General features: G+C 43.9%; 1 protein-coding gene across 13 annotated transcripts in view; it reads right to left on the reverse strand.

Annotated features, from left to right (window-relative positions):
• Nucleotides 1–24,683, reverse strand: part of arhgap23a (Rho GTPase activating protein 23a) — a 67,463-nt gene that overhangs the window by 9,379 nt on the left and 33,401 nt on the right. For 4 of the 13 annotated variants that reach the window (XM_085156320.1, XM_085156309.1, XM_085156316.1 and 1 more), the window contains exons 2-16: nucleotides 18,144–18,347; nucleotides 14,263–14,287; nucleotides 13,007–13,099; nucleotides 12,152–12,230; nucleotides 11,366–11,426; nucleotides 8,265–9,861; nucleotides 4,538–4,693; nucleotides 3,563–3,671; nucleotides 3,434–3,476; nucleotides 2,167–2,304; nucleotides 1,776–2,084; nucleotides 1,607–1,668; nucleotides 1,303–1,421; nucleotides 676–794; nucleotides 425–577 (exon numbers count right to left, since the gene is read on the reverse strand). In XM_085156320.1, coding sequence (XP_085012446.1) covers nucleotides 425–577; nucleotides 676–794; nucleotides 1,303–1,421; nucleotides 1,607–1,668; nucleotides 1,776–2,084; nucleotides 2,167–2,304; nucleotides 3,434–3,476; nucleotides 3,563–3,671; nucleotides 4,538–4,693; nucleotides 8,265–9,861; nucleotides 11,366–11,426; nucleotides 12,152–12,230; nucleotides 13,007–13,099; nucleotides 14,263–14,287; nucleotides 18,144–18,347 — 3,267 coding nt within the window. Of the gene's footprint in view, nucleotides 1–424; nucleotides 578–675; nucleotides 795–1,302; nucleotides 1,422–1,606; nucleotides 1,669–1,775; nucleotides 2,085–2,166; nucleotides 2,305–3,433; nucleotides 3,477–3,562; nucleotides 3,672–4,537; nucleotides 4,694–8,264; nucleotides 9,862–10,434; nucleotides 10,666–11,365; nucleotides 11,427–12,151; nucleotides 12,231–13,006; nucleotides 13,100–14,262; nucleotides 14,288–18,143; nucleotides 18,348–24,683 lie in introns of those variants that run through there. The other 9 variants (XM_085156308.1, XM_085156313.1, XM_085156311.1 and 6 more) reach the window with 9 other exon arrangements.

Below are 24,683 nucleotides of genomic sequence, written 5' to 3' on the forward strand. Positions count from 1 at the left end.
TCGAGGAATTTCCTGGAATCTTTTCAAACAATCTTTGGAAAGACTGGCAGCTGTTCTCGAAGCTTTTCCATTTCTACCTCTTGGACAATAACAGACTTCAAATTGTTTGGAAATGAGGCGCTCAAACTTGCTAATGATCAGTTTATCAAGTGCATTCAATTAGCAGCACCTGGCTGCCACTTGCCATCTTAATTCCCGTGAAGCAATAAGTGTGTACTTACTGCTTCTGGAGTTTGGCTTATTTTTTGCTAAATAAATTACAGCACTGAGGTTCATCTGAGGTTGCGTTTACAAGCTATTTTAAGACCCACGAAGCACCAGATGATTTTTTTATGTGCTGATATGTAAAATCTCAGAAATGAAAGAGGCTGCACTTTCTTTTCTTTTTTTTTACACGACTGAATGTATATTTATATTCCTGCACCTCCTCTGCGGGGTTGATGTCCACGCCCTTGTTGAGCTGCTCCTGGAGCAGCGACACCATGGCGTTATTCCCCGGGACTCGGTAAATGCCGGTGTATTCCAGACCCATCTCCTCCACGAGGCCACAGCAGATCTCCACAATCATTGGAACGAACTGCAGAAGGAGACACGGAAACGTGTGATCACAGAAAATAAGGAAAAGGAAAACAGTTTTACCGCATTCAGGTGGTGACAGAGGTCCGTGTGGCTAACCTTGTTATTTGTACCAGGTTGACATTCCTCCAGCCTCACACCGAAAGCTTTGGGCCCAGCTTTCTTTGCCTTCTTCATGATGTTAATTCCCCATGGAGACTTGGGAGGGCTGCTCTCGTCTGTAGGCAGGTTGAACAGAAACTTAGCAACTTCCATGTTTGACTAAACACCTTATCTAAATCTTATCTTATCCACCCATTAAAACAAAAATAAAAAAGGATTTGAAAACCAGCAGACTGCTTTAATAGAATGGGATAAAAAAAAAACTCATTTGAAAAGATTAGTACTTACTTTGGGCAAGAGTTGCACTTTTTAGGTCAGTCTTATGTATAGTTGCTTTGTGTTAGCATGGTATAATTAAATATTGAAATAATATGGACAAAAAAGAGAAGAAACAACAAAGCAGTTGACTAAAGGTGCCTCCACAACAAGAGTGAATATGACAACTAATGATGAGCCATTCACAACTTCGAGGAGTTCCAAATACACTCAAAATTGGTCCAATTAATTCTTTATAGTTTTGATCCCAAGATCAGTTTGAAGACAAAGTCGGTAGCAAAGTTAGAGCCCAGTATTCAGCAAATGCCGAATGCCAGCGTGGATGGCTTCGAGTTCCCCGACACTGACCTTTGCCGTCTGGTTTGGGCGAGCGTGGCGCTCCGGCAGCGTTCTCCGTCTTATTGAGCAGGAAGGGAGGCTTCATACGGGACAACTTGGGAGAGGAGTCTGGCTTGTTGACAGCTGGACTGTAGGGGGAGACAGCGAGACAGTGTAGGTATTACTGTTGTGGTTCATTTAAATTTAGCTGTATCTGCTCGTCCGGTGGCAAAAATCCAGGACAGGTTAGAGTAAAATTGACTGGTGCGTGGGAGGGGAAAATCCAGGCAGGATGAGGAGAAAGGACAGCAATATTCATGATCGGGTGACTCACCTTTGTTTTCTGTAGTCATTAAGCTTCTTATTAATGAGGGCCTGCCTGGAAAAGCCGAGCTCCTGCGAGACATAAACACGCCTGCATTATGAGTCTGAGGTTTTCACTGAGAACATGTTAAATGCATGCAGTTAGTGAAAATCTGCCCGGTAAAAGTGTGTTCTCTGACCTCGTTGTCTATCTTGCTGTTCTCCCCGATGAGCTTTATCCAATTCAGCATGTCCTCCCGGTCCTCCGCTTGCAGCAAGTACTCACAGAAGTCCTGGGTGGTCAGCCGGAGGGCGTGCTTTCGTTTGGTCTCGCTGTACGCGATGTCCACCAGGCAGCCCCGGATGCTGATCGGCTGCTCATCCTCGGCCGAACCTCCAATCGTGGCTCCGCGAAGCACCGCCTCCCGCTTATCCTTGTAGAGGAACAGCGATTGGGAGCGAAGAACCGAAAAGACGCGCTTCCACGGACGCATGGCGCTGCCTACCTTCTGTGAAGGAAAGAGGAGATGTGATGCGACTCCTTTGCTATGCTTTCCAGATTTCTCTTGTAATCAAGCTCGATTTGCCCACCTTGCCCTTCTCGGTGTGGATCTGCTTGTAGTGCAGCCATCCTTCTCGCCGTACATCGCTGTAAGTGATGTTTCCCAGCTCCGAGGTGGAGTGACGCTTCGACCGAACCTCCTCCGCTGTCCCGATGTTGTCCAGAGACTGAAACACAACCGGAAAAGTTTTCAGGACATTTGTTGACTTTCTCATTTCAAGTTAGTTTTTATTATCTGAAAATCTTTCGTTTTAGTTTAGATTCTATTGGTTTCAGTGTTAGTTTTAGTCGTTTTTATTTTGGTTGTATAACATTTTTTACCAAACTAACAGCTTTTAACGTTAGTTTTCAAAGTTCACAAAATGGTTTCAGCTAGTTTTCACCTTCTGTTTATTTTTTATTTTAGTTGGTTACTTTTTATAACTTTAATACTTATTTTTAACCCTTTTTTAAACTCTCAAGCTCGTTTTATAACGTGCAAAAATACATCAATGCATATTATTTTGTGTTGCTAATTATTGTTTAAATTTAAAATTGCTTTTAAAAATACCATGCAACAGTTTAAAAAAAAAACTGCACTCTTCATGCTGACCTGGCAGAAGATTGCAGTAGTTTCCATACTGCAGGATTATCAGCTATCGCACCTTTATGCGTCTTTGTATATGGCCAAATATTACCTGATAAAAGCTTTATTAAAACATAACACAATCCTTTCCTTGCACAAATAAAAAGCTGATTTAAAAAGCTGTAATAACAGAAGACACACTCATAGTGTTCCAGTGTAACCAGCTCACGGTAGCTGTAGTTAAATTATATTTAACGTTGGCAAACTTAAGCCACGTGTCCCAACACTTCATTTCAGACTTTACGACTCTTTTATGGCAGCGCGTCACAGAAAAAACACCTCACTGGTTTTAATGACAAAAGTTTAATATGATTTGTGTCTCTGTAGCTCGGCGGTGGCAGGAAGAAGTCATTTGAAACTCCTTCGAAACCTCAGCCTGAATTTGATAATGATGATTATAATGATTATAATAACTTGTTTTAGACGTTTGTGCAACCATCCATCCATTTTTTTGTATGACCACATTTAAAAATATTAATGTTGGTTTGCCATAATTAATTCATTGCCTTAGTTAAATAATTACAAATGACTATTTTAAATTCAATGTGGGTTGAAGATGATTTAGTTGCATTTGTTTGCATTTTAGCTTCGTCTTTGAATTTTATGATAACATGCAAAGTATTTACAGATCGTGTCAGTTTATGTGCAGTAATAAAAAGTGAGGAACTCACCCCATCTGTGAAGAAGCTCTTCACTCTTTTTGGAAGCCTCCTACTTGAATATAACATCACAACAAAGAGTCGTTAATATATAACGTGAAATATAATTTCTAGCAGGTGTCCGGGATCTGCAGTACTTACAAGGATTGTCCGTCCTCTCTGAACGTGTTGAGTCCTTCGTCACATGACTTGGAGCGCTCGCTGGAGATGGCTAGAACATAGGAGGAACGGCGACTGGATTTAATACTGCCTGCTCAGTGAGGGATGAATGAATGGATGGAGAGAACGAGAGAGAGAGAAGAGAAGAGAGCAGAAAGAAAGAGAAAGAGGGAAAAAAAACAGAGAAAGAATGTTGATGTAATGCCAATCACCGGAGTGGATGGTGTTGGATTAGGAGATTGGGGCAGTGAGGGAGGAAGCGGGAGGTGGTGGAGGAGGTGTGGGGGGTTTAACAGGGCGAGTGAATCAGCGACTTGGTGGAGATGGTGAGTAGGGACATGAGCTAGAGGAGTGGGGGTTAGACTGGTTTCTTTGGACCGTTTGCTCACCTCTGGCATACAGGTGTACACACCCATATTCATTTTTTTGTGCAGTTTTTTCACAATCATGCAAGTCTTGGTTTGTACACCACCAATATGGGCTAAATTAATGTGAAAATACACAGATTGGGCTTCATGCACGCTTAGAATTGTGACCAAAAAATGATCTAAACCAATGTGTTCAAGTCCAATCTACAAATTCAACATGCAAACTGCTGAAACTTCATCTTGTCAAGCTATTTTGGTTTTTAAGGCTTTTTAAAGTGAGATTTTAAAGTTCACTTCTCATAAAAACAAACTTTTTTTCAGCTCTATAAAATAAAACGTAAATTTCCACAACTTAAGTGCGTCCTTAAGTTCAAGATTTCAGCTTTTTCCCCCATTTGTGTTAAGAAAATAAGGCAGTTAAAACACAATAAGAGACTAAATGCTTCATAAGATGGAAATTACAGCAGTTATAAAATTTTACACTCTCTTCAAATCTCATGCTTTATAAATCCACATCGGAAATAAAAAGAGAATCTTAATTTTTGGCTGCATGCAGTGGCGAGGAAGGGAGGGAGGAGGGGGCACTCACTGCAGTCGTGTGAGAAGAGCCTAGTGAGGGGGAAGGTGAAGGTGGGGGATGCGGGGCTGTTGACCATGGCGGGCGTTGAACTCATGCCGCTGGAGACAACGGAGGACGCCGGCACGTGCCGGGCGCGCAAATCGGCGCCGGGGCTGGTTGGCTCGTCTGTGGGCGGGTGGAGGGAAGGAAGGAAAGGGGGAAAGAGAAGGAGACGGGTTAGGTGTTAGCAAAAAGGGCGAGAAGGTAAGAAAAAAATGGGTTGGGTTAGGGGAAAGTAAGGAGAGGAGAGGTTTTAAGGTAGAGGAACGATGAGGAATTGGAGGATTACCATCAGAGAAACTTAAAAAGAAAACGCTTTTCACAGTTTCTTTCAGTTTATCTTTAAATTTGACTACCACCTTAAAACATTTACCACAATACTTTTACATGATGCACTTCCAGATTCCCGTGAGAAGTACAAGAAAGTCAGAAACACACATTTATATGGTCATTTAAGAATACACAGATGAAGTCACTAAAAGCTCCTGTCCTCTCTCAGGAAAGTAAGCATAGCTGCGACCCAACTACAGTAAGAAAAGGTCACACAGGAACACGGCTGAACAGGCAAAAAGCTTACAGAAAATACAATACCTGCGTCTTCTGCTGCCATAGGGAGAACTGTTCAGTAGCTAACAGAGAGGAGGGGGTTTTGTTACAGGTTTACTGGCTCATGGTTTCAGTTCTTTGTGAAATCTACCCCAGCGTAGGCATGATCTGATACATGCAAGAGAAACCGTTACTGTCCAAAAGGTAGAAAATAAATTACTGGGCATGAATGATCTTTTCCTTTCCAACATAAGAATTCTGGGGATTTTTTTTATGCTGATAGAGAAACGTAGTATTTAAGAAGACAAAGGCATAAAATGGTTAGGATCACACAGGCTACTAGTCATCAGCAGTTTCAGGTAAAGTAAAGGGATATGAAACTCTAACGCAGAGAAACATTCATACACAAACACGCTCACACTTCCTGACTGACCGCGAGGATTAGGGGCTGGTCTAATATGTGCATACAGTGAGGAGAAGCTGGATTTGCCGTGATGTTTTAAACTCTCAGGACCGAAATGCGTCGAGGCTCTGGTTTGCTCTCGAAGGAAACAGCAGAGGGCAGCACAGCCTCACTCCGCCACACCTCAACTGACCACCACATGGTCATTTTAGAAAAACTCTGCACTTATTTCATATTTAATTTTCCCTATTTTAAAAACCATCTCTCTTCTTACAGTCCAGTCCTCTAACATCCTTCGTCTCTTCCCTTTCTTCACGCTCTTCTTCCCGCCCTCGCTTTTCTATTCTTCACTCCTGTGCATTTTAGAGGCCGACACAAGGCGGAAAACATTCCCAGTCTGGGATAAGGAATCTGCCTGTTTACAGCACGGCCCAGAAATAGCCGGGCTGTGGGTTTAACAAAGGCCGTCATTAACAGGCAGCCAGAGTGAGCTCAGAAACACGACACAGAGACAGACCAGCAGAGGGGAGCAGCATACTGAAGTGCACTGTGCTGCTGCTCTACAGTACGTATAGTAAAGGAGGAATTCCTGACTCAGATTTGTCCTGGACGAATGGTGAAGATAGAAGAAACGCTTAAAAACTCATTCCTCTTTGGAATATTTACTTTATTAAGAGGGACCTATTGTGCTTGTTTTCTAGTTTTTATCCTCTGCATGATATACAGTTCCAAATAATTCTTATTTATCTTTATTACATCTAAACTGGACCTCATTTCATGGACTCTGAACTATCAGAAACCAACCCTTTTAGCTCCTCTCCCTTTAGGGCAAAGATGCCAGCTTTCCTTTGACTGGCTGTCCCTCACAACTAGAAGGTTTGAACTCCATGTGGAGTTTCTTAAGGATATTCCTTCTCTGTGACATCATACAGAGCCAAGAGTTGAATATAAATAGTCTGAAATATCTCAAAGAATTAACTGACTATCAAACTAACCTGTATGTAGCAACTGTAATTCAATGTAGAGAAGTTTAGATCAAGAAAAATGAGAGAGAATGAGCTTGAGCTTTCAATACAAAGTAATTGAAAGCAGGTGCCTGTAAGAAAACACAGAGGGCCAGTACACGAAGTCCATCATGTCCAGGGTCCAGCTAGTAAAGACAGTCATAGAATGAACCCCCACATAAAACCCTTCATCTAGTAGAGCAGTACAATAGCTGCATTGAAGGCGGGAGCCCCCACTGTTCCCCCACAAGGACCATGACAAAAACCTCCTGGCAATTTATAGCTTACAAAGACTCCAAGTGGGCGCACAATAAAATCCTGCAGCAGCGTTCGATATAATTTGTCGTTTCATTTCGTACGAGCTACCAGAAACAGAGAAAGTATTAAACACTTCATTGAATTTAGGAGAAATTCAATATGGTGTACGAGATTTGATAAAAACATACAGTATCTGCATTCAGACACGGTTTGCCTTTGATCTGCTATCTCACAGACACCCATGCTTTGAAAAGAAGAAGAAAAACAACAGCCCGTGAAATTGCACGTCCCTAAACAGCCTCCGATTATATCAGCATCTGCGTCAGTTAGATAAAGAAAGAAAGAAAGAAGGAAAGAAAGAAAAAGACAGAAAGAAAGAAAGACTACTTCTTGTCTATCCTAGTTTCAGTTTATGGATATTAAACATGTTCTGACCTGCTGCTCTGGCTGCTTGGTTTCGTTTAATTCAGGTGAAAGTACGAGGCAAGAATGTGCTCTGACGGATTGACAGAGAGGCCGAGAGATGCCTTCCTGGTTTCCTGTAGTTTCTCTCTTTAAATGACTCTCTGGGGCAGAGCGCAGCTTGGCTCAAATATCCAGTCATTCCAAGATGGGTCAAAGCTTCCCAGTCAGCTGATTTGAATCTATTCAACATTAGTGCAAGTTTTCCGCAGGCTGCGAGTGGGCGATATAGGCAAGTCCAGCCTCACCGGCTGACTTCATTTGCTTGTGGTTTGACTTTGACTAATGCCAGTGTCAAGTGATAGAATCTAATCAGAAGCCTACAGGGCCCCTTCTGTTTGAGCCTTTTCAGAGCAAGAAACAAGCTCGAACACGATCGCAGTCAACTCCCACTGACGGCAACATATGCAGGCCATAACTGTAGAAAACAAACAGAAAAGACTGCATGTCCTGCTCGGACGGTGCTATGACAGCTCGTTATTAGTATTACTGGTTTAGATTAAAGCCACTGTCAGTAGCTGTTGAGCTCCTGTCGCGCCTCAACACACAAAATCAAACTCCACCGATGTGAAATTGAAAATTATCCCTCTAAACAACAACCCACATTCAGGAAGTCCAGACCTCCACCTCATTTCCTCAGCACAGTGAGGTGACCTTAAAGTCAGGAGGGCAGCCAGCAGGATTAGTGAACTTCCATCGCACATACGACTAATATGGTGCGTAAGACTGTGGGAATACCGCTGTTACCCAACGCAAACATTCACAGACGGATCGGAAACTCCGTCTGGGCAGACTCTGGCGTCTGAATATGCAGACGAGGAGGAAATTAAACAACACACAAATTCTAATTTTCATCTGCTTTGCATTTCCTCTCGGTTAAGCTTTCGCTAACGTTCAGTAAACACTCAGTGTAGATTACATTTTAGAGGACGACTAATGAAATCTCAAGGTCAGTGTGGGGTTTTTTTGTGTTAGGGAAGTAGGAGAAGGGACATGGGAGGAAGCTTGGAGGCTTCCTACTCACCTATGAAGGGGATGGAGGCCAGAGAGTCATCCTCTAGTGGGAGGGGAGCAAGGTTTCCATTTGGTTTGCCTGAGGCTACATCTCCTGTGGAACCGGGAGCTGGGGCTGAGTCTTTGGGATCAGGAGAAAACAAAGAGGGTTCTAGCCCATCCAAAGGCAGGGCGTAGTGAGGGTGACGCATACCCTGGACATTCCTCCGCCCGGTGGGGGGTTTCTGCCTCATCACCACTTCCTGGGTCTGTGCCACCAATTCAGCCTGCCCTTCCACTGCCCCTCGTTCCCTCTCGTGGTTTGTTGGCCTGTACCCTCTGTCCTGGGATTCGGGCGTGGCGGAGGCAACTGGAGTTGTGGTGGAGGCAGTGGGAGGTGCTGGCGTCCCCTCTGGAGGGCTGGTTTTAGGTACTGGGTTCCAGTTTAAGTGGGGGCCAGAGTATGAAGGGTCCCTGAACGAATGAGCCTGCTGCAGGATGCGGCCTGTTTTGCGGTAAAAAGATGGGCTGTAGCTACGGTAGCCCACCGGCTGGTCGTCCACGCTCTGTCCAGGAGGAAGCCGCCTGCTCTGAGTGGGCGCCGGCTGTGGCTGGGTGTGGGTCTGCGGGTGGTGTTTAGAGGTTGGCTGTGACTGCCGGGACACTTGAGGAGCTTGCGCTGCGCTAAAATGGTTGCCCTGCCTGTGGTAAGCGTCAGTCCTCGGGGGAGGCTGGGGGGCCTGCTGGAGCCACGCGGGCCTGTCAATCCGAGGCGAGACCAGTCCAGCTGCTCCTCGGTCCAACATCTCTGACGAGCGACCATGGTGGTCGTAGAAGGCGAGCAAATTTTCCGAGCGTGTTCGAGTATAGTTAGTGGCAGTGTGGTCTCCGTAGGACCAGTATGGCTCCCCTTGGGGTCCGGGTCCTGACTGCTGAAGTAAGAGCAGAGTGTCCTGGGAGGCGCTGTGTGGCCAGCCACCTGTACGCTGCTGCTGCCTCCTTGATTCACTGAGCCGGTCTTGAGAGTAGCTCCGATGGCGGGTCTGCATCTTGCGTACTGAGCGATCCGGCTGCTGGTTGTAGTACCAATCAGAGAGGGCCTGCTGGCAGCGGTCACTGCGGCTGTGGCTGACCTGTGGCTGAGGGGGGCTGGTCCAGGCTGAGCTGGACTTGCGTGGCTGAGCCTGTGAAGAGCTGGCACCATGGTGGTTGGGGTAGTGAACTTGTAGCGGGCTGGACAAAGGGCCTCCGGAGGAGGAAGACGAAGAGTAGGAGCGTCCCCTAATCTGGCCCTGAGGCTGCTGGCTGGTCATACCGTACTGGATCTCCTCTGTGCGGTGGGCTGGACTGCTGTGACCCACACCACCGGGCTCGCCTGGCCGCCCCTCCTGCCAGCTGGCGGGGCTGCACACAGCAGATCGGTTGTCCAAGGGTGATGAGGGGCTGGAAGAACCTGGCCAGCGACTCCAGTTATCCAGCTGGTTCTGGCCCATGGGGGATGAGAGGGGAGCTCCAGAAACCGACGTCGTCTTGGAGCGTGGGTAACATAAGGGGGGTGGCGGCGGAAGGTTTTCAGCTCCCCCAGCGTACGGTTCATTACCCGTCAGGTAGGCATCCTGGGAGTACGCCTAGAGAAAGGAGGGAAGATGGAGGAACCGTGAGAACAGACGTGACAGGAAGAAATGGGAAATTACAAAGGTAGGTAGGTAGGTGTGTGTCTGTGTGCGCGTCTATGTATGTGTGGAATGAGAAGTTTAAATAAAAACGGCCTCCTCCTGTAAACAAGTTTGACAACAGCACAGTGTTGTGCCGCTTTACACACAACAACAGCCTGAAAGGGGAAGCTTCTGCGTTATTACCACAGTTTGTCCCCGAGGCCTCGGCTCTCCACACAAACACAAACTAGCTACCAAACTGGAAGAATTCCCCCGAGAAAAAGCCACAACACTCACCGCACTGCAGCTAGCTATAAATACAAAAGTATCCTCTAATGTTACCTAAACAAATACAGAACACACACACACTTTGCTGCTTTAAGGAGAATCCAAATATAAACAACTAGCTTTAAATTACCCGATCATTTCAGGAATCGGCCACGCTGCCACATTTAAACCAAAAACACACCTACTTCCAGTTATTTTTAAACTCGCATGACAAAGACATTTTAAATCAGAGACAGTTTGACACTTTTAAAGGTTTACCTAATGAAACGTTTAGGCTGTCCAACAGAATCCAGAGCTTTGCCACAGCTTGTGCGTTAAGACCGAAGACACACAAGCAGAAAAAGAAGAGCTCACTAACACCGCGGATGCGACAGCTCTGCAGCTAAAACATTCTGCTCTTCATTTTGTACCGCGTCCTCGTCCTAAAACATCCACACTTCAACTTCTTTTCCTTTGTATTTGTGACTTTTCTATCTGCTCTATCGACTCGTTTCTGCCTCTCTCAGATCTTTCCAAACTCCCTCTCTCCTCCTCCTCATCTTACTCCACCCTGTGGGAGTGTGGAGGGAGGTGCGCGGGATTGGTGAGGTCATGCTAGGAATGCAGCAAATACAGGCGTAGCAGCGAGGGGAGGAGCGAGACAACAGAGGAGGGGGTTTATAATATTAAGACACGGCAGGACGCTTGGAAGGAGAGGGCAGTTTGGGGCATTTCTTGGAGCAACGGTGATGTTTCTGCATCTGTGAGAAAGACCAGTTAAATCAGCTCATCTGGTGTTTGTGTGTGTCGACGAGTTGCTCCAGGTTAATGGGAGGGGCATTTAACGATGCATGTTGGATCTTGTGAAAGAGCAACCTGTGGAGCGATAAAAATGTGTTTTACGGAACATGGGCGTGTGAGCGACAACCGCGTTTTTGGGTTGGTTTTTTTTTCCCCAAGCACAAACTTTGACAGATACCAGTGGTTTTAAATGATCATGTGTTGTAATCTAAACACAGAGCGGAGAGCTTGTGAGTCACTCTGCAGCCATTCTGACAAAATCTTGAAATTCTTCAACAGTGACACCGTGAATCATCTCTGCAGACTTCTGCAGTGTCCTAAAATAATGCATGTACTATGTGTGGGTTTATTTTGTGTGTGTATTTGAGGTGGGGTGGGGTAAAATATGTGTGAAAAATCTCATACTCACACTTACCAACTGAAGCACATCTTCATCCTTTGGCATAATGGAGAGCTCCAACATGCTCTCACTGCAGGACACGTGCGACAAAAAGAGACAAGAGCGAGAATAAGATTTCAGAGGCAACATCTGTACCTGTGGATTGTTATAGCTAAAATAAAAATACAATAAAATCAAATACAAAAGAAACCTTAAACAAACTCCAGCTATTCTTAAACGAATACCAGCACTGATTTGAGCAGGAGGATAATGAATCAGTTCCATCGGGTAATCTGAATTGATGTATGTCACTTGATGTTTCATACCTTCCATTAAAACTCATAATATGCAGCAAAAGACTAACAAACTATGTGGAAGGCAGAAAGCCAATCAGAACAGTTGGTTGTTGGGATTTTTTAGTTAATGTTTTTTTGCCCTTGTGTGAATTTTTAGCATTTAGACTGATGAAATTATGTTATTTAAAAAAAACAAACACCTGTGGCCCAGTTAAACAAGTATATTTGTAAAGGTGAAGTCACGCACTCCCTCCTACATTACATTTGGGCCATTAAATATGATTTGGATGCGTTGCATTGATCTGTCATGAGGTTATTCTCATATCTCAGGGTGAAACAAGCTATTCCTGTTGCTGCCTAGCTCGGCTTATAGCCAGATGGTGAGCTGGCAAGCATGAAGATATACACGAGTCAGTGCACATATCACAACTTTTTGTGTCACTCTCCTATGACTTCTCTCACAGGACAATAAATCAACACCTAAAAGGCTCTGAAGGGGCTCACAGGAAGGGATTCTTACCTGTTCTGAATGAGGGCGATCACCTGTGAGTACGTCTTTCCTAGAATACTTTCTCCATTCACTTTCACCAGACGATCCCCTGCACAGCATGGACAGATTGTCATATTATATCACTGATACATTTGAAAACAATGAATCAGCGAACTCTGACCTTTAAAGCAAGAGGAAATGATAAAGAAACTGGGTAAGGGGTAAATTCCCTGAATGAAGACATCATAATGACCCGGAGTGAAAAATAAGTAGTGAACTTTTTGAATAATTGACTCTGGGCTGTCTAAAGTCAGCAAAACCAAAACCACATTAAGCAAATCACCTGTATTGGTTGGCATCAAAAGCCAGCTTGAACTTAATCTCACACTTTTTCACTTCATGTGGTGTTCAATATGTCTTAAAGGCAAAAAAGTACATCAATAAAATTAAAATAGCTTTCAAGTATAAAGAACAGGTATGTCTGGTACAGCTCAGCTTTTGTGAACCAAGGCCTTGAGGAAAGGCGTCCGATAACTACCTGCTCAAATTTTATATGCATTTGCGGTTACTTTATGCAAGCTGAAACACATACGCGGTGCTCGCAGGGCGTGTGTTTGCATACGTTTGAGGTAGCGTGCAACTCCGCGTTAAATCAAGCTGGTGCTTTAACACCGAGTACTGGTTTGCTCTGCTGTCACAGAAACACACAAGAGGAAAACCTCGCACACACTGAGCTCTCGTTCTGTAATAACGCTCGTCTCCTTTGTTTTTATTGTTAGTCGACTTCTCTCTGCATGCTCATGCAGCGTCACGTGACCTGCGCGCAGAACAGATTTCCAATGCAAATCGAGGCGTCCTCGCTCCTGCACAACATGTTCCTTTTACCTGTGCACAGGCCTGCCTGATGGGCCGGACCCTTTTCTCTCACGTTCTTCACAAATATAGTGTCCATTGGCTCCAACTGACCTTTCTGAAACCCTGAATGACAACAAGAAAAGAGGGGATGTGCAAAGATCAGGACATAGACAGATTCAGTTAATGCACAAGGAAAGAAAAAGAAATGCACATGTGGGTATGACCTTTCTTACACATGAACATTTACCATTATACAATATTATATAATATTATTAATCATCCAAATATTGTAAACAATAGTCAAATAGTAAATAATAGTAAAATAACATAAATAAAATGCCATTCTGTATTGGAGGTGCACAGTACAACAATTTTTTGCATGAACTCATTTGGGTAAATTCACATGCATATCTAAGCAGACATGACATTGATATACAGATGTACTCTCTGATGTATTTGTTTTTGCGATTACTTCATGAATATCACTTGGGAGTCCACGCCAGGCTGGTCGTTTGATAAGCGCTACACCCACAAATCTTTCAGAAGCGCAGAGTAAAGCTGCAGGCTCAAACAAATCTGTTCTCCTTCTGCTGCGCTACACCTACGAACAGTTACTGCTGACACTTTCTATCAGCGCCCATCAGATATTTGTTAAGGGTTTGTTTTTGACACGAGCGACGTGGCTCCACAGTGTAGTCGTTTACACGTTCACCTCACGAGTGAAAACTCGTCAGGTGAATCCCGGGAGGAGGCGCAAATGCCTCGTGGGTTGTGTTAGGAAGAGCATCTCCTGTTAAATTCTTCCAATTCACATATGCAGAGCGACCTTCTGTCCCAACTCCAAGTGAACCAGGTAGCAGCTGAAAGTAGCACTTTTTCAGACGAGTAAATACGTCCATGAGCATCTAACTCAGAGGTTGTCAGACTGTGGGGTCCAAAACTAAGGTACATTTTTTTTCTGCTTATACTACTGCATGTTTATTTATGTAAAATTAAATTTCTTATTGATATTTATTGATAAATATTCACACTGTTTTCAGCATCTCAAGTCAAGAAAACTAGAAAAAGCTGGAGAACCAGAAGTCTAACTGCAGGTGGATTTTTAGATGTAGTACTGGATAGCGTCCTGTAGGTGGCGCATAAAGGCTGCAGAGCAGGCAAGACATGCGGGAACTACAGTAGGGTCTTGCCTCAATTACATCATCATTATCCCTATCCCTGTAGTAAGCTGGAGTAACTGGAGCACTAATAAAAGACTGAGAAGGCAAAAAATAGAAGCAGCTCACCCTTTCCGTTACCGTTCTCCTCATCCTGCGAACAGAAAGACAGAATTACACATATTAGAGCAAATTTAAAGCGTAAAATTCCTGTAAGAGACATTTATTATTGTCCTAGTAATTACAAACACATTTGTTGAGATGGTCTTTGGCCGCGTTTAAGAAGTTGTAGACGAGAGAGATCTGATAGCAAGGGGTAAATTTTTCCACATGCACAGAAAGGTCGACATGTGATGCAACGCAAGCGCTGAGCTTTAAAAAAAAGGTTTTACTCTTGGAAATGTGGGAAAAGTTGCTACTTCAGACACTGTCACAAAATCGACCATATACAAAGATTTGCAGGACGGAAACTGGCTGTGCCATATGGAGAATTTTGCAACCAATAATAAAGTGCTTTTAGACAACTTTTAGACAAAACTGAGGGGAAAAACAAAAGCTATCACTACTTTTCCAGGCAGGAATGCTACCAAGTGCTGATTTGGGGTTTCCATCATGTAGTAGAAAGGCCTCATACAGGGCCCTCATACTCCTGGTTTAAACACAGACACTTCAGCAGCACACGGCTTCTAACTTTGGCCACAGGTCTCAACCCCAGGTGACCTTTTTCTGAACAGAAACCAAAATGTGGAAGGATGAGATCAACTGTTTACAGCTTTCCCTCACGTGCCGGTGACTTCACTGACAATTTATGCCAAACCTCCTGACACCGACCTGTTTGTTTTCATGAGCTCTTAATGTTGCAGATCCAGCACAGACACTGACTATCTGGTTTGACAATCTGCAGGTGCTCATGACATCACACACACAGCGAGTAAATAAAGGCGGGGACAGTGAGAAACGAGGTGGTGAGATCTGATAGCTGCAGGTTCTCTGATCACCTTCAAACACACACACACACACACACACACACACGCACAGACACACACACACTAAGCTGAGTGGACAGTTTGTGGGCAGGGGCACGGTGGGCTGACTGCTGCCGGGCTTTATCCTGCGCTGAGTGGGCTCATTCCGGGCTCTGCAGACAATGGTGGAGGGTTTAGAGGCAGAGAAAGGATAGCTGCCGACCCCAGAATAGAACTCATAGCTGGGGACACTCACCACCCGGCCAGTCCTAATTTCACCACATCCGGAAGGAGATGGGAAGAGGTGGACACAAAAGTCTATGCTAGGGATTCTATACATCTGGAAAATTACTCATCCCTTAATTTATGCGGATTTCTGGTGTAACAGGGTCATAAATCACATTGTTATAATTACACAAAATGTGTCCTAAACCCCCAAACCGTTCCTTTTAGATCTGACTTTTAGGACCTCCAAGCCTGTAGTTATGTTCATTATCAGTTAGAGCCCCTCCTCATTCTTTTCTTCTTCTTCTTTGGTGCAACCCTATAAATACAGTGTACCCCTTTTGCCTCTCCCCTTTTCTACAATTCCCCTGTGGGAGAGGTTGGTATAATTTCTTTCCCAACACTGTAAAACGCTCATATAATGCATATTTAGCCACCTGGATGTTTGTGATTGTGATTTTAGTTCAATTATTGTCATTATTAAGCCTGTTTTTTGTTAGATGTTACAAGTGTGTAGTATGTATGTATCATAAATGGGTTTTAGGCGCCATAAATGCTAGCATGAATATATACTTCTTGCTAGCTTGGAAGTTGTTGTGGGTTGAGCTAACCCTCTTCCCCACTGTTTGCATTTGGTCGTAGGAGCTGGAGTGGGCAAATTATTTACTTGGAGGCCTTTCTTTCTTTTACCTTTTTTATCAGGTATGTCGGATTTTGTGTTGTTGTTTTTGTTTTATCTTATGTCAAATATGTTACGTGTAAATCCATACTTTATGTTTAATGTAAAAATAAATGCCAGCCCCCTTTTCTACAATTCCCCTGTGGGAGAGGAGCTGGAGTGGGCAAATTATTTACTTGGAGGCCTTTCTTGCTTTTACCTTTTTTATCAGACACAACGCAGAATCCCACCGGTTACACTGGCACTGGATTGAAAAGACTCTAAACCTACCAAGGTGTCACACAAAAATGCATCCGTATCCACCCTGTTGCTCACAAGGTACATCCCAGTTTTCAGTGATAATAAAACAGCAATTCTTCACTGTATCATCACACTAATAACGTGTTACTTTAATGTAATGTAACACACTTTTTGTCCAAAATTCAGTATTAAGATCAAAGTTACTGGACGCATAGTTATCTGGGGAGATTCTCAGTCATTCAGGTCATGGAAGTTCGAGGAAAGCGACTGAACTTTGACCTCTCGATCCAAGAAACTTCTCCTTGATCAAATGGTTATGCAGTTACATAAACCCTTCAAAAAACAGTCTCCTCAGTTCCCAGTTTAACGGTGGCAAATGTGTGCTTTGCTTGGAATTTATTGCTCATAAGGAAAGAAATGTGACAGCAATGTGCAAAATGTGCTGAGAAACACAAGGCTGGTAGCTAAAGACCACAGACCACCCAAATGTCTCCTCAGAATGAGTGAATTTTGACCAGGTAACAAAAGCAGAGCTGTTTTTCACATCTTCTACTACAGGCTTCAGGATATAATAAATAATAAAAGGAGCTAGCATCTAAAAATAGATCCAGTGTATGTCCTCCCTATCTGAATGAGTACTTCTGTTTATTTCAGCTTATATGTATGGCAATAGCATGACTGCTGTATGCTGTAACTCAGTAAGTACTTTGACTCTACACAGAGTAAATAAGCAAAGAAATTAAGTAACAAAGAAATCTGTGGAACTGTAGTTACTTCTTTTTTTAGTTCACTTCATTTCACATTAAATAAAATATTGTTGTTTTTCCGAAGTGAATAAAAATCAAGTTACATCCTGATAAGAGGAAGTGTCAAGAGAAGGTTGCTGAAGGGTCCTGTTAGAACCACAACCCAGACGACCTGTGGACTTATAAATCGGGAGCATGAATGAGTCACAGACCCTGTGAATCTGTACTAATTGGACACTAAGAGGTTAATTTGGGAGGTTTCCATGAAGCCTCTTCAGATAACAACAGAAAGATCTGTGAGTCCAATTGTCCAAAAAACAACATGTGATCCCTTCTGAGGCAGAGGAGACAAGGGCAGAAATGAGGCCAAAGGCCAGCAGTGGGCCTATTGTCCAGGGCTGGCATGGTACGGCCCGGCTGCCAGTGAGTGGTACCAGAATAAGACAACAGATCCCATTCAATTCGTGTTCCTATCAGCAGCTGCTAGATGGTGGGGTGGTATAAAAATAATAGAGGCCTTGTTTCAGCTGGCTCACCCCACCCCAGCCTCCACATCCCTCAATTTCACATCTGGAGACGTTTGCCCCCACACCTCAAACAGCTAAATAACCACTCGGGCTCATTTCCCAACACCAGCACAAGCCTGAATTCACCAGGGACAAAAACAGGCCTGTGAAACAAACAGGAGTAAAATTGGAGGTGTTTTTTTAAATTCCTCAAAGTAGTAAAATCTAAGCCCCGGTCCTTATTCTGTCTCCAAATCTTGTGCCTCTCTTCCTCTAACAGCTCGGTTTCTTCGTCGTCTGCTGTCTCGAATCACCCAGGCTTGTTTTCTCCCTTTGTCTTTGTGTTCAGTTTGCTCTGCTCAACCTCGCTGACCCGCAGCCACAGTATGATTGGCTTTATCTCTGAGCTCAAATTGGCTCTCTCCTGAGTTCAGCGAGTTAAAGCTAAGGCCTTCGAAAGCCCTTTAAATGCCAGCTAGGATGAAATGGAGACCATGTGTACTATAAAAACAAACACAAAGTACTTTGTGACACTAAGCCCTGAGGCACAAATGGTATTTTTATTACATAATTCAACACTTTTAAACACCTTTAACATTTAAGGCATTTTCTAGTGTTTCAGGGACCTGCAGACATCTGTGACCCTCACCTTGAGGTTAGTGTGCAAAGCGGATTCTGGAGGATAAACGATGAAGTGGCGTAATGTGAAACCGAAACCCTGGGAGTTCTTATGGAGAACCAGCGTCCGGGGACCCTTCCAGCCCATGCCGACCCCCTCCCTTCCCGGCCGGGTCGCCATCGGCGGCCGAGGGTTGTCACCGGCTGAGGAGAAACCATCCCTCCGCCCCTTAGCCTGTAAACACAAAGAGATCTGGTTAAAAACATTACCCCAAGCAGGAAAAGCAATTTTATACAAAAAGACTGCATTTTTATCATTTAGTAAGCTGGAATATATGCTTCTAATAAGATTTATGGGCATCAGAAATGTCAACAATATCAGTTCTTTCCCATTATTCGCACCAACACTCGAGAAAAACCTGCAGTTGTCCAGATTTATGGCTCACTGGAGAAGCACAAGGTGCCTCTGTACTCGGTGACATTAACTCCGCCGCTGCCGGACCGCTCATTAGCAGCTTCCTTGTGCAGTCCTGTCTGCTAGCCTCTGCATGCCACCCAGCCTCAGAACAATAGTCAATAAACACACCTGGGGGAGGGCAGGGGGGACTATCAGGAAGAGGCCACATCTAGACGGGGCCAAGCGGGAAATGCAGGTATCACCCGGTTCAGACTACAGTGACCTTGGTCTTATTATAGGGAGAGAAGATCCAGGGACTCTGAGAGTGGAGAATAAAGGCAGATTTTCAGCACAGCTCTCTAAATTTCTCATTCCTGCTGCCGAGTAAATAAGTCCGGCAAGCTCAGCTGACAGACACACGTGAGAACTATCACCCGCCTGCTGCCCCATCGACCCACATCTGTCAGTCAAACACAATCACCTGACCAAACAGGCAGGAGTGGGAGCGAGGGAGAGGAGGAAGAAGGGAATCTGAGTGCCAGCTCACAGCTTAAGTCTGCTGCACACATCAAGTCACTGAAAAACTTTTCTTAGTAAAACTGAACTCCCTGCACTCTCACACTCTCCCAAACATAAATTAAAACACTGTAATGACTAGTCCGACCAAGTCAGCCCGGTCTTTCAGTCACCGTGCCGTGCTTTATTTTGTTTAAAGCTGCAATCTTCTGCATACTGATGGTAAAAATAACTTCTTAGCATCTTACTTATGGATGCTACAGCATAAAAATGCAATGCACAGCAGACAAAAGTAACATTTTTAACAGTTTCAGAAAGACAGATTATAAACAGTCGGATCATTTTTCTTCTTAGTAAATGATCATTTAGACAAAAAAAGACATTGATTTGTTTTTCATTAACTAAAGATGAGGGCTCACACTGATACGAGCAAACCAGGAGCTGCACGGGGATCTTAAATCACATTGCGCACATTTTTACGCCTACGTACTGTTTCGGTTAAATCAACGATGAGCTCAGGAGGACACCAGATTAAATGATGACATTTTATCTAATCTTACTTGAAGATTAGATTACATTACACGAAGTAAATGATGACAGAGGTAAAGGTTGCCCAAATAAGTTCGTACACTGGTTAAACGCTAACGTCATACACTCTGAGAAATGCTACAGGAGTCTATTAAAAGTAAATGTGATCCACCTCTCACCTACTAACTGTTACATTAATGTACAAAACTGTCAACGGATACAAACAAGTACCACCTGCTTGACCGCCTTCACATTCACCTGGGTTTTGCACATTTACTAAGGCATGTGGCAACTGCTGCTGTGATTTGGCACAATATAAATAAAACTGAATTGAATATACATTTTTAATTTGTGCTATAAGCCTTTAAAACCCTGCAACAACAGAAATTTTACTCCCCACACAGAATCTTCAGCACATTTGAACTAATTTAATGACTAATAAAAACATCTGTATACTGGACGTTTTACTTATCTTATGTTTTTTCCACAGGTTTTATTGATTTAATATGGGATGAACACCCCTGTCGAAGGTCACTTTGTGACATGCCATTACAGCCCTAAAGATACAATAAAGGGTAGGGCTGTTTGATATAATGATATATATCAAAAACCTCTCGTTTCATTTTATGCTATCTTTTGTTTCCTGATGTCGCAAAATAAACTGTTTACGGCAATATTTTTTTCATCGTCTTGATGGTCACGGTAGTGGCTATAGTAATTTCTTAAAGTTCTCTCTTTCTCTTATATTTAATATAACCAAACTACAGACGGACAAGCCCCGTTTTTATGCGTTGTGGTTAGCAACAACGACGGTAACAGCATCGCGTGTCCGCTTGTTTATGTTCCACATAAACCTTTCACAATAAAGCTCAAGATCCTGTTGAGACTTTTCAAAATAAACTGAATCACGTAAAAGAGCAGATTATTTACGGATGAGAAGTAAAAAAAAGAGCCGCCAGGTGCTAAAAAAATAGACCTTAGACTCAAACATTAGAACAGGCTTTTCCCCGCAGCACGCCTTGTAATAAATACTTGCAAAGAAAACGTCGGCCGTTACAACTTATTTCTAAAAATGTATCGTTTCATGCATCGGTTAAAACACTCGACTCCAGCTACATGACGCACAGCTGGAAACACTTCCCGCAAGTCGAGCTGCACAAGATTCAAAGAATTTACAGAAAATGTTACATTTTTGTGATTTATATCGTTATCGGGACGATAGAATTCTTATATCGGGATATGAGATTTTGGTCATATTGCACAGCCCTAATAAAGGGACTTATTTTATGAGTGTACAAGCCATGAATCAACAAACAGAGGCCACAGATGTCGTTGTAGGTGTGATTTGATGTGCATGTCACTTGATATGAAAAATGAGTGAACGCTCTGAGATTCAGATTACTCAAACCACGCTGAGATATGAGTCAGTGTGCCCTTCAAAGTCGAAATCCTAAACTGTTTTGCGCGTCTTCAGATTCTGTGATTGTGTATGTTGCATACATGTTTTCGTGTCAGTGGGTTAGTATTTCTAGACCGCATCATCTAGATGCACACCCCACATTCCGCTTCCTGTCCTCCCGATAAACATGCTTACACGCACGCACAATAACGCGCACAGGCCTGTCCTGGCAAATCTCCGCATGGCCACAGAACAACAGGAAGTGGCAGGCTTGAGGCAGGAAGTGGGGCAGCACTGTGGGGCGGGATAACCCTACAAATATAACCACGGAGAGTTATGGAGGCACTTCCATTCTTCACCCGTCTTTCTCCTTCCTTCCAACCTCTCCTCCCTTCCACCTCTTCTTCCTCTCTCTCCACTTCTATTCTTGCAGTGGAAACCTGGCTCTGCCGACATTTACCGCACATGTTCTTTTCCTCTAATTTCACATTCCATCAAGGGAAAAAAAAAGAAACCAAAAAATAAGTTTGCACGTATAGGCTACTTTCAGAAACATCAAAATGTTTGCTGGTTAAAACTCTTAAACTTTAAGAAGTATAAATATAATTTTGGTTAATCTTGGCTATTTTCCAAACAATCACAAACGATTATTTTGGAAGATATGATGTGCACGTTTCGCAGACTGTGATATCCATAGATTCTCAAAGCTGGATCTTTAGTCTGGCAGTCCAAACAATGTAAAATAACCCTTCTATTTTCTTAGAGAGGCATGCAGCGAGGCCTATTATGCGAGCTGCATAAAGAGGTGCGTGAGGAAGGCAGGGGAGTGCTTGGAGTGTCAAATTAAAATGATAAAGAAAAAGAAAAGGCCAAGAAAAAAAAAGAGGAAATGAAAGAGCAACGGGGTGAAAGGAGGAAGAGACAGAGTGAATTCCTCGGAGGGCGCGGTTTGGTTTTGGACAAGTTGAAACACACACAGCAACTGGCACAGGAGGGGCGGGAGCACAGATAGAGTGAATGAGACGAGAAGGATGAGGAGAGAAGGAGACGCAGAAGGAGGAGGAGTATCGGGCCCCAGCGAGGGACAGGCTCCAGCACGCCGGTTTCGACCACATGGCCCCTCCCGGCGCTGAGAATACTGAACCCTGTGATTACCCAAAACACACAGGGTCTGCCTGGGTCTCTGAGCCAGGAGGACAGTTTCCCACTCTGCAGCTCTGGACTGTGTGGGCTGTGTTTCTGCTCGGCCATTCTGCCGAATCTAAACTCAACCTTTTCCCCCTAAAACAAGACAAACCCCCTCTCATGCCCTCTGAGCATGATTCGACCAGTTTCCTCTGCCACCACTACCAAAATAAAATTAAAAAACAGTTTAAGCTTGCTGACAGGCCTCTCCGGGACAGGACATTCGGTTTAACCAACAAGGAACTTGGAAAATTGTTTCTGCGGTTTCGCAGTCTAATCTTGACTTCCTACGCAGGCTGGAAGCACAGACGAGGGAAACCTCGCTCCTGTTTTGCTGAGAAAAGAAGACATTTGGTATTTCCTGCCCTGCAAGTGGGAATTTAAACTGTTTCACATTGTTTTCGCCGAAAGAAGTATTACCTGCTGAGGCTGATTAGCAAATAAACTTCAGCGAGTACAGAGAACTGAAGAATCCTGTCATCACCTGTAGATGATGTCATTAAAAAAAAGAGTAAAACAAATGCTTCATCGGAAACAACTGAATATGCAGAAAAGCTTGTAATGTCAAACCACAGCTTCCTCCTTTGAGTGAATGTTTAGTGGGTAAAGTGGTGTGCTTTGACAACACACAGCAGCAGCCGGCTCTTCCCCGAGGACATTTTCCTCTGATTTCAATTAAGAACCATATAATTAAGATGCAGGACTGATAAGACAAGAAAGGAGCAGCTCAAGGACAACATAGTATGCTGCATCTATAAAATCCAGAGGAAATGTTTGATGTTTAAATTGCGGCGCCAAAATTTTAGAGCCCCATCAGCTTTATTAGAGAATAAAAACGCTATAAATAAACAGCGGGGGTGGTAATCTTCCCTGAAATCCCGTAATAAAGGATTTTTGAGTCTTAAGAGGCTTTTCTAGGACATGACAATATTGTAAAGCTGACGGCATAATCGTCGGGAACAGCGTACGTGTAGGGTAGCGCACGTACACACAGACACACGCTCTTGTCCTTGCTCCATCCAGAGGTAAAGCAGTTCAGAGGAATGCAGTGACTGTCAGGGAGCCCGGCTCCTGCTAAAACCCCAGCAGGACAGAACAATAATGCTCTTTTAAACAGCTGAGAGCTGCAACCTGTTTGAAAAGTGGAGCTTTGCGGCTGTTACAAATGCTGACGAGCCTTTAATCCCGATGGTCATAGCTGTCTGCGTCCGCAGCCCGGAGCCGAGCTGCCAAGAGGGAACAGGAGAGGGGACGGCGTGAAAAAAAAAGCCAAACCATCTCATCCTGATAATTCCTGGACTCACCGGCCACACACAGAGAGCGCTCCCCCACCTCTGCACCTCCACAAGCATCCTATGTCTCACAAACGTATGACGTGCACGTGAATATCCGCCTTTACTCTCTTAAGGAAGCTGGCATATTCTGTTATTTATATAACGATATATTTAAGGGGCCATACTTGCGAACGTGTGTGAATGTTTGCTGAAAAACCAGTCCAGCTCAGTTCAACCAGGCCAACAGGTGATGATGCAATGTCTGTTAAACAGGGTTTTTTTCTCTTGAATAGCAAAACATGCCTATTTGTCCAAGTGAAACCTGCATCACTGGTAGCAGTGAAGTTCATTTAAGCTATTTTAATTCAATCCAAGGCCTAGAATCATTTCCAGGAGGAGCGGTTTTAGAATAACTTTTACAGCATGACTTGATAGCTGAGTGGGCAGCAGCACATGGCAGTTAGTCTGTGTCGTGGGTTTAAATCTGACCAGGGACTTTTTATCCTCGCTGCCTCGACTTTTTGCTTTAACAAAGAGGTGAAAGTGCAACAAAACACTGCGCTTTATCACACTCTGGCATCCGAGGACCCCTTCTACATGACAGATTTTCACCTTTACAACTCGTGAGGGTGTTGCGGTCGCGCCGGCAGCTGAATGTAAAGAAAAAAAATGCAAAAAGAATTGAATGGGTCAATCCTGTGATCCCTCAAATGCAATAAATCTCAACGATAATAAAGCAGACCAAGATACCAGACATATGATGTGCCAGAGAGATAGTAGAAGTGCATATTTCAACTTAAAGTAACAGATAGAGACGGCTAGGTGCAACTGCTCTTCCTCCCCCTCTCCTGAAATTTAAACAGTGTACAGTGTCTGTTTGTCCCAGCTGTGTCCGTACAGCCTCTCCTTTTCCTCCCCCCACACGTACATTCCTCACTATGGAATTTTTAAAACTGTGTCAATGAGTCAGGGGGGAGGGGGATGGTGAGAATCATTAAAAAAAAAAAAAAAAAAGCAGTGAAAAAAGATGCGATATTCCACATAAATGATCACGGTTAAATGAGGAAGTAATGGCCTGAATTCTGAGCGCATTTGGAACTTGGGGGGTGGGGATGCACAGCTGCACAACTGCATGACACCTCGATCAAAGTGATACTTAGAAGCCACCTTAAACTGTGCTTAGCCAGTAATTAGAAGCTCCCCAGAGGAAGAAAAGGGTCAATATGCAAGCCATTTCTAATCCAATGGATTGAAAACGTGAGTAAGCTGGGA

Source organism: Neolamprologus multifasciatus, chromosome 4 (genome assembly GCF_963576455.1).
Source record: "Neolamprologus multifasciatus chromosome 4, fNeoMul1.2, whole genome shotgun sequence".
NCBI classification, from domain to species: Eukaryota; Metazoa; Chordata; class Actinopteri; order Cichliformes; family Cichlidae; genus Neolamprologus; species Neolamprologus multifasciatus.